Source organism: Manis javanica, chromosome 8, assembly GCF_040802235.1.
Source record: "Manis javanica isolate MJ-LG chromosome 8, MJ_LKY, whole genome shotgun sequence".
NCBI lineage: Eukaryota > Metazoa > Chordata > Mammalia > Pholidota > Manidae > Manis > Manis javanica.
In genome coordinates this window covers 13898199-13908576 of record NC_133163.1, presented here as the reverse complement: position 1 = coordinate 13908576, position 10378 = coordinate 13898199, and the positions used below count along the sequence as shown (strand labels likewise).

At 39.8% G+C, this 10378-nt stretch overlaps 1 protein-coding gene across 7 annotated transcripts in view; it reads right to left on the bottom strand.

Annotated features, from left to right (window-relative positions):
- Positions 1-2051: 2051 nt before the first annotated feature.
- The window catches only part of EFCAB11 (EF-hand calcium binding domain 11), a 126453-nt gene continuing 118126 nt past the window's right edge, over positions 2052-10378 (bottom strand). For 3 of the 7 annotated variants that reach the window (XM_073241990.1, XM_073241993.1, XM_036991910.2), the window contains one exon: positions 8555-8756. In XM_073241990.1, coding sequence (XP_073098091.1) covers positions 8675-8756 — 82 coding nt within the window. In that variant the 3' untranslated portion in view covers positions 8555-8674. The other 4 variants (XM_073241992.1, XM_073241995.1, XM_073241991.1 and 1 more) reach the window with 3 other exon arrangements.

Genomic DNA, 10378 nt, shown 5'->3' with positions numbered 1-10378 from the left:
AAGTGAAAGAGAAAGAAGAAGGAAAATAATAAAGGCAGAAATAATGAAACAGCAAATGAAAGCAGCAAGTCCAAAAATTGATGTTTTGTAAAGATTAATGATTCTTAAACCCCTCAAAAGACTAACCAGGAAAAGATAACAATATATTATTTTATACAAGCACTTAAAACTTATGGAAAGGTAACAGAATTGTAAAAGCCACCTGCATAAAAGTGATTAATAAAAATTTGGGAACTTATAAATAGAAAAATACGATCTGTCTATGAGATGACAGCTTAAGGAGCACTAGGCTTCTTAAAATTCATATATGAAATTATAACCCCCCAGGTGGGTGGTATCAGGAGGCAGAACCTTTGGGAGGTGATTAGTTCAGAGCAGAGCCTTCATGAACTGCATTAGTGCCCTCATAAAAGGGTCCCAGGAAAGCCCCCTCCACTCTTCTGCCAACGAAGGTTACAGTGAGAAGAGAGCATCTAGAGGGAAGCAGCCTCTCACCAGATACCCACTCCGCCAGCATGCCATGATCTGAACTTCCAGCCTATAGAATGGTGAAAAATAAATGTTTGTTGCTCATAAACCACCCAGTCTGTGGTATTTTTCTTATAGCATCCCTAACAGACTAAGACAGCATTATAACTTCAATGCTTAAAATATAAACTTTGTAAAACCGAAACCAAACTTCTCCCTGAGTAATCTCACAATGACCACGCTGGCTTCCATGGCCACGACGCAGGGCCAAGCTGAGGCTGAGCTGTCACGACTGCAGAGAGCACAGTGGAGTGTTGGTCACAGCATGCTGGTGGGCCCCATCCACTCACAGGCCATTTCCCCAGCCTTACTGAGATGTAACTGATATAGCATCGTATATGTTTGAGGTGTACAATGTGATTATTTGATACATGTGTGTATTATGAAATGATTCCTGCCATGGAGAGGTTAGTTAACACCTCTATCACCTCACATAATTACTTTTTTTAAATTGTGGAGAGAACATTTAAGATCTATTCTCTTAGCAACTTCCAAGTATACAATACAGTCTTTTTAACTATAGTCACCGTGCTATTCATTAGGTCCCCAGGACTAATTCATCTTATAACTCTAAATTTGTACCCTTTGACCAACGTCTCCCCAATTCCCCTCCCTCCTGGTCCCTGACAACCATCATTCTTTCTCTTTACCTATGAATTCAGCTTTTTTAGATTCCACATATAAGTGAGATCATACAGTTTTTGTTTTTCTCTAGCCTCAACTATTTTACTTAGCATAATGCCCTCAAGATCCATCCATGTTGCTGCAGGTGGCAGGATTTCCTTTTTTTATAGCTGAATAATATTCCATTTTGTATGTAGGCATATGTGTGTGTGTCCGTGTGTGTGTGACACACACGGACACACAGACACACACATACCACATTTTCTTACCTATTTCCCCACTGATGAACACTTAGGTCGTTTCCAAACCTTGGCTACATTAACAGGCCTTTTGACACCAGAAACAGGGAGAATCTAGGAACCAGAGCTTGAGGGTGGATGGCACCTTGCAAATTTCTCAGTGTTGTGAATTACTAAGTTCAAAAGAATAAAGGTTTTTTTTTTTCCCAATAGGTCCAAAGCTAAGGGATTTCTTTCCTTGAAATGTATATTGAAAGTAGTATAATAGGAGAGCTGGAGACTTTTTTCTTGGTTTTTTGAAGGTTCTCCAAATGAAATTCCAAAGCAGCTACTTTAAACTATATACAAGTTTATATACAAAGAAACAAAGTTTCTTCTTTGTCAGAAACCAACGCAAATCATGTAACAGGATGTGAACATAACTCCCTATGGCAGAGGCCTGACCCTAGTTGGGCATCCTTGAGAGTTCAGAGTCCTATAAATTTTCATAAAGTGGTGGTCTTCAAAGGTTTTTGCTAATATATCACATAACATTTATTTTGAAAAGCTATGTATTGCCTTTGCTTGACAAACATTTATTTGTAACTGACATCTAAACTTTCATCATCAATTTAAATAGTAGCCAGGAATACAATTTCCACCATACAATAAGATCTGAACTTTAACAAAAATAAACTTGTTTTATTTATTTTAGAACAGTTTCAGATTTAAGAAAAACTGTAAAGAGAATACAGAGTTTCCATGCACCTCATACCCAGTTTCCCCTATTGTCAACATCTTACATTAGCAGGATATATCTGTTATAATTAACAAAACAATATTGATACATTATTATCAACTAAAGTCCATACTTCATTCAGATTTCTTGGGTTTTTACTTAATGTCTTTTTCATGTTCCAGGATCCCATCCTGACTTGTCGCTTTACATTTAGTTGTTATGTCTCCTTGGGCTCCTCTTGGTGGTGCCAATTTCCTAGGCATTCCTTGTTTTTGATGACCTTGACAGTTTTGAGGAGCACTGGTCATGTCTCTGAGTTGGGATTTGTGTGATGTTTCCTCAAGATTAGATTGGGGTTGTGAGTTTTGGGGAGGAAAACCAGAGAGGACAGTGTCATTTTCATCACCTACATAGGAGTACATAGTATCAATATGATTTATCACTGTGAATATTGACCTTAATCACCTGGCTGAGGTAGTCATTCTGTTGGAGAGAAGTTTTCAAGTCTGTTGGGTAAATATGGAGCATGACTGCTGATCACATGGTAAGACTACACCTAGCTATCTCTCAAAATGTACCATTTTGCATTCCCACCAGCAATTAATGACAGTAGAAATTAATGAACTGAAAGAAAATCTGAGAGAGGAAGAGAACAGAGAATGAAAAACATATCAGATAATATCATCAGTATAACACATGCTTAGCAGGAGTCTGAGAGGACATTCTCTTCAAGAAGGTGGTAAAAGATGTATTTGAAAAGATAATGGCTAAGAAGTTTCCCTATTTGTGAAAGACATAGAGTATCATGGAATTTTGGTTTCTATTTGTAGTAAGATCTCTTTGTATCAAAATCTGTTAATATGAGTCTGGATAAGCAGGTCAGATTGAATCCTGGGTGGTCCAATTCTATTTATGGATGTGAGAGAGGTAGCAGAAATGAAGGAAAGAAAGAAACAATAAGAGAAGCAACGGAGAAAGAGGAAATGGAGGGAAGGAAAGAAAGGGGGGAAAGACAGAAATGAACAAATATCATCCCACCAGCCGTCCAATCCAAGCAGCGGTAGGGAAAGCTTGGTAAAGAAATGGACTCAAGCATTACTTCCGTGTTTGATTAGAAACATCATTTAAAAGCAAGCTTAGTTTCTTTCTTTAAAATAAGATGACTAAACCTGGCTTCTACTTTAGAGTAACTGTTATTATCATATTTGTGATGTATTTCCAGATCCTTTAGAGATTTTTTTCTATAAATTCAATATTATTGAAATTATTCTTCCTAAAGTCAGGTTTCTAAACCCAACTGTTTTGCTCCCCTGTGAAGTTTTTTTTCTAAAGATCAGTAAACCATAAAATAGAGAGTGTACTTGGACTTCAGTTTATGTTTTCATATAAATCAGTCTACATTTTCTGTGAAGTTAATGTTTTTTTTCACATTTCTGAGTATTTTACCAGTATAGCAATCTATGAGAAATTTAGATTGAGTGCTCTATATTTTTATTATGTTAGACTGTTTTAAGCCACTTTTCAATCCATGAGGCCAAGCCAAGTTAAATTTGTTTTGTAAGAAAGGTCACTTTGTGTTATCCTTAAAGCCATTATGTGTTTTAACTGTCTAATTCTGCAGTTCTAAACAGTAACAAGCTGGGAAAAAGGAAAGTATCCAACAGCTTGTTTTATTAATCCTGAATTACAATTCTGTAAATTAAGTGTGAACACCAAGTAGTATGATTGGTGAAAAAATCTGTTTAGAATTTGCACAGGAGCTTCAAAAACACTTCCATTGTCCAGAGCTTTTCTAGAACGACTCTTTGAAAAGTGCCTTTAGAGTCTGCAACCCATTTTAAAAGAGATCATCTCTGATGGGAAATTTTTGTGTTTTGAAAGTGGATTTGATTAATAACCCAATGGAATTTGGGTTAAGCTTGGTGATGTGTAAGATGGGAATTACTATTTAATACCTATTATGCACAATATTCTTGAACTGGGGTGGACAGTGGATTTGAATAAACTCATTTCAGGTCAAACAAAGTGTAAACCATTGAATATGGACCAACGTCATGGATGATGTCCCCACTGGAGGCAATGTAGCGTAACATTTGTGCTCAGTCAGGAGGACAGGTTTGAGCACTGACGCTCTCCACCCACCCCCATCACTCAGTCTGAGCTAAGTCACTTAGACTCTCTGAGACTGTTTCTTCATTTATAAAAAAGGATCACTAATATATATCTCAATGAATTTTCAAGATAAAAGAATTTTTTTAATGCAAAATACATAGCATACTTTCTCTTCCCTTGTCTTCCTTCTGACAACAGCTGTGAGGGGAAAAATATTAATTAGGATGAAAGTGGCCTAATCTGTTTTTCTTAAATCGAATCTTACTGTTCTATGGTTGACTTTCCTATTATCTCATCAGATGTTAGTCCCAAGGTTAATTGCCATTTTGGTGTTTTTAGGCTGAGGGACTGTATGTATGTGCGAGTTACCTTAGTGGTGGGATGGTGTGGTAGAGGTAGTTGTGAAAGATGAAGTGGGACATATAAACTGAGACCAGATCACAGAGGTCTTTGAGTGGCATATCAATGTTTTAGACACTACCCAATAGAAAAGGTGGCTCCTAAAAGTTTTGAGCAGGGAAAAAATAATTTTGTCTGTGCTTTGGGAAGATAACTGACATGCTAGACTACATTTCTTGACAGTAGGGTCTGGTTCTTACTTATCAGCACATCCTTTACTCATCTTTATATTGATGAATAGAAGAATGAAGCTGAATGGAAGGATGGACTAAGAACATGGGTAGGGAGATCATGATGGGATGGAAGAAAATGTCATGGAAATTTTTGCAGACACAGACTCAAAGGACACAGTGATCAACTGGATGTCATAGCAAAGTGAGATGGAGAAGATTTGAAAAGAATCTGAGACAGCTGGCTTGGATGACAGCTTGGGATGGGGGCCGGGTGGTTGCCATTAACAGAAATAGAAAACACAGAATGAGCAACTAATTTTGAAAATTACAAGAAACAATGAATGTGATTTTAGTCTAATGAGTTTGTACTGAGGTGAAAATGCCCAACAAGCAAATGAAAACAGAGGTCTGGGGCTGAGAAGAGATCAAGACTAAAGATAAAGATTTGTTTGTGGAGCCATATCCACAAAGGTGATAACTGAAGTCTTGGGAGTGGATGAAATTATCCTTGGAGAATATATTGATGGAGAAGATTGGCCGATTAGAAGACCTTGGAGAATACTAACATTTAAGGGATGGTTGTTGGAGAGAAAACAGAAAATAGTAGGAAAAAATGGGCACAGAAATACTAAAAGGAAGCAACGACACGGAGGCTAAAGAGAGAAGGCTCCCCTCCCCCCTCCAGAGATGGGACAAGTGCAATGAGGTCTGAGTGAGGCTGGTGGGTTGGCCTGCAGCAGATCATCGGGGATCTCTTGGAGAGCGACTGCCGTGGAGCAAGACTGGAGCTGATCCCAGTGAGGGGTCAAGTAGACGCAGGGGTATTGGAGGGACAAGTGGTAATGGCTTCATCTTCCATCTCCAACTATTTCTTCCTACTCCCCTTAAAAGACTTTTCTCCACTGCCCCAGTAAATGTTGATGTTACCTAGGACTCTGTCCTTGGCTCTATGCTTGTAACAGTTAGGGTTCTCTTGGTTTCAAATAACAGAAGGCAACTCCAGCTGGCTTGAGCAGAAAGATTTATTGGAAGGATACAAGGTTACCTCATAGGACCCCAGAAGGTTATGACTGGGCTTTGCACACAAGCTTTAACCAGAAATCAAGTACCACAGGGTTTCTCCAGCTTCTTTCCTGTTCCTCTCTTGGTGTCTATTTCATTTTCTGCTCTCATTACAAACCAGCTGCCTCAGTGTCTCCGGCTATGGTGGAAAACATGTCTGCCACTTGCTCCTGAGTCACTCAGCCACTCAGAGGAGCACTGCCATGTCTCCTTTTTGATGTCTTCCAAGGGGAGAGACTGAGTCGGTCAACTTGGATAGATGCCCACCCTTGGGCGATTCAACTGAGGGCAGAGCAACAAGGTCCCACACCGCATAGACGGCAGCACGTGACTTGGAGATGAGGGTGGGGTCTGGGACCTGGAAGCGAGAAGCTGGGGGAAGCTTACAGGATGATGATGTGGACTGGGGTCTAGGGGTAGGTGACATAGCTGCATCTCATCTCCCTTCTTCGTTCTTTGCTCAGACAGCCTGGGCGTTCTGACACAGCAAATAATAGTCGTGCTCTCCCTTCTGGACTAGGTACCAGCAATTTGTTTTCTTCTAAGAAAGAAAATGGAATGGCTGTCCAGCTCTTAGCAGATTCTCCTCCCTGTGACCAGCCCTCTGTATTCCCGGGCGAGTGTCCACTGGCCATGTCTGATCCCTCTAGGTGAACGAGAGTTGACTGATTCGGGGGCCAACCAGAGCCTCTTTCTGGGGTCTCTGGACTTGGAACTGGACAGAGCATGGGCCAGTTCATTTTCAGAATGCTGTGAGGCTGACGGTGACTAAGGGACAGAGGCAGAGTCTGGAGGTACTTGCATTGCTAGTTCTAGTTATCCTGGACACTCGGCCACTCCACTGCCCTCCCCATGTTAGATTCCATAAGCTGGCTCAGTATTTTCCAGTAAGTTCCTTTTGCTTTAAAGCGAGTTTGGTAAGTTTCTGTCACTGAAACCAAAAGAGCCTGCACAACCCCGGGTCAAGGGAGTTGCCCAATAACTATTCCCAGCCTGGCCTCTTGCCTCCCACGTCAATTTTCTCATGTCATGTTTCCCCGGAGAGATGAGGGCCAAATAGTGACTGCAATACAAGGTTCTGGTGTTCTGGCAATTACTGAAATACTGACACTCTATTGGTGGTTTACTCTAATTTTGATATTTTAAAAATTAAAATCAGTATCACTTATGTATTGAGATGAGGATCAATGACTCAACTGTTCAATTTAGGATGAAAAGACTTGCTGAACAAAACTCAACCCAAAGTCAGAAAGGGCTTTTCATCAGCTAGAACAATTTGTACTAAAACTCACATGATACTCAATGATACCATTGATCCAATCTGTTTTTGAAATAATATGTCATTTGGACCTCTTAATGATTTTCAAAGTTTTCTTCATTTTATATGATGTTCGGCCTGCTAACTTTTAAATAAGACTTTATTTCTTCACATACTTTTTATCTTGGAGTAGTTTTAGATGTTCAGAAAAATTGTGAAGATGGTAAAGTTTCCATGGACTCTTCACTCAACTTCCCCTATTATTAACATTTTATATGAGTAGGGTACATCTGTCACAATTAATGAGCCAACACTGATATAACATTATTAACTAAAGTCCACACTTTATTAATGAGTGTTTACCTACTGTCCTTTTTTTCTATTCCAGGATTCCACCTAGAAGATCAAATCACATTTAGTTGTTATGTCTCCTTAGGTTCCTCTGATTTATGGCAGGTCAAGACTTTAGCTTTATTACATTTATCTGCTAATAATTTGTGTTAGAATGATGCTTGCTTAATGATTCTATTTTACAAATTTGTATTTTTACCTCATCTTTAAATGTTTAATGCTTTTAAAATTTGAATTATATTAGGTGCTTTCCTAATGTTAATGTTATGACTGCTGAACACTTTCAGATAAAATATTAATATTGATACCAGTACCATTTAAAATAAGTGCTGCATGTCCAGTGTCACAATTTTTGTTCCAGTACAGCAGTCAGTGGATCCCAGGTGTGGACAGGCAGCACATGAACATGAACATAGTTGGCTAAGGCTCCTGGTGCAGGCAGAGCCACGGAACCAGGGAAAGGGCAGTAGAGCACAGCTGGGTAGCCCAGAGCTTGTGGCTCTGCTGCAGGAACCCCAGGCCCAGGCCGTGCTCAGGATTCTGTAAGGCTTTTGCCCCAGACATCCTTACTGCACTGTGTTCTTCTGTCTACAGCTGGCAATGACTTACTGTGCCAGCCAATCTCCTTTCTTTGTCTGGTATAGCTAGTGCCCTGGGCCATTTTTCAATGGTGATTTTGATTCTGAGTACATTATCTTAGAGAAATCTTAGGCTTTGTGTTCCCAAGGCTTTCTCATTGTTTGGGCCACTGTAGGCACTCAGTACTATTATTTGTTCAATCACAGTTGAATGCATGCAGGAAACTGGCACAGTTGGCCAGCAAAAGTGATTCCTCTCCAGACATTAGGAACTGATGAGAACCAGGAAGCCTGCAGGTGGGTGGGGAGGACTAAGAAGTGAGTGGTGCACTCCAGCCTGCAGTATAGGATGGTAGTGGGGGTTGAGGGTAAAGAAGAGGTGTTGGGGGCCACCCCAGTGGTTATGCCAGCAACAGTAGCCTGATTGTGGGCTGCTGGTCACATGGAAGGAGCTACCTGTAACCACCACCTCTGGGATGCTGCTATGCAAGTAATGATCAGCATCTGAAAACCATGGTGAAGAGTTTAATCACAAGTATGCAGCATTATGCCATTAGGAGAGAGGACTTTGATATATGGATACATTACAATCTATTCGTCTCACCAGAAGTTGCCAAAAGCAGCCACAACAGTTAGGCTTCCTTTTGTCCATGCTGCATAGCATATTCAAAGTCTTTAAAGCTGACGTGACCATCCGAGTCTTGATCTACTTCCCTGGAAAATGAAACAAAATGTTATCTACAGGTTATTTTCATCACACTTTTATGTATCAAGCACATATCAGAATCTTCTTTGCTTGTCTATGCATGAGAAGCACCTATTTTATCTACTTAAAGGCTAAGGTTGATGCCTTTTTTCCCCTTACATTGGCAATACCTAAAGGGAAAGGAAAGGAAAAGTATTCATTGAAACCTACAGAAATAATATATTCAGCACATTACAGGAATGAAGCCAAGTGCACAGGTTATAAAAGAAAAGCAGGAATGACGGTCTTCCTAGTCATCTTACAAATTCTTTCTGTGGTATATGCCAATAAATACATGTGTATTCCACAACAGAAATGTGGAAAAACCAAGAGATAAGAAAAATGTAGGAACAATGACTGACCTCCTGCATCACACCAGCTTTATATTCCTTGTCTCAGTGAATGTGTGCCCCGAAGCTGGCATGGGTCCATCTTACAGAGACATTGAGCTAAAATCGCCTCAGCAGTTTCACAAGATCATGCTGCTGGTAAGTAGCAGACCTGGGACCCAAATCAGGATCACTAAATTTCAAAACCAGGGCTCTATACATACTAATTTATACATTACCCTCCTATGTAAGTAGAATATTCCAGAAAGAAGTGGTTGTATTGCATTCTCAAGTGGCCAGTCTAGCTCCTGTTTTCACTGGCTTCATTCATGGCCTCAAAAGTTCTGTTAAATCCTCACAAACACCTGATAAGCTTTTCTGACTCCTATGAATGGTGAAGATGTGAGCCTCTGGCTGGTCAACTGGGGGTGTGGGTGGCCTTAGCAGGTTGGCCCTGTGTGTCCCTAGGACTGTTGAGACAGGACATTGCTCCTTAACAGGGAGCAGAGAAATGGTACCCACTCCACATGGGTAAGATGACACATGACAGAAGGACAAAATCATGGCATAAGCAACACATTCAGCTATTACTAGTAAAAGTAATGTTTATTTAAAAAGTGTGCTTGAAAGGATAACTGATGAGTATTGGTCACAATTCCTCTTTGGGGGGCCTTCTAAGACAATGCATTACATGCCTTGTATGGCACTTTTGTGGTTGATGCAGATTATGTTTTGTTGAAACAAATGGAATCAACCATGACAGAGGGCTTTTTTAAAGCAACGGCTGGTCCAAGTAACAGAGCCACTAATCACTGTAATAGTTTTAAAGCAGGCTTTTAAAATATTGAATTCTAAAATAAACTTTCTGAATTTTTCATGCCAAAGTCTCTGAAGTCTGTAATGGTTCTGGATAGTGATGATAATTTCTCATTCTTTTGAAGTAGAGAAAAATCCCTACTTTTCTGCCCCAGGGCAAAACCATGTTGCAGTGTGTTAGTGTAAAATGACTGCAGACTGCGGACACCATTATTCTTGTTACTTCTTTTGGTAAAATGTACATGACGATTTCATGCTATATACGACCAAAAGCAGAATGTCAGATCTCTTCTAAAGGATTAGAAATAATCAGCATCACATGTTAGACTGCAGAATATAAATCATCCCTTTTATTATATTAGATAATCGAAGATTCTTAATATTGCCTAAGTATTTTTCCCCAAGGAATTAGATTAGATAAATGGCCTTTTTTCTTTCCACTCTGA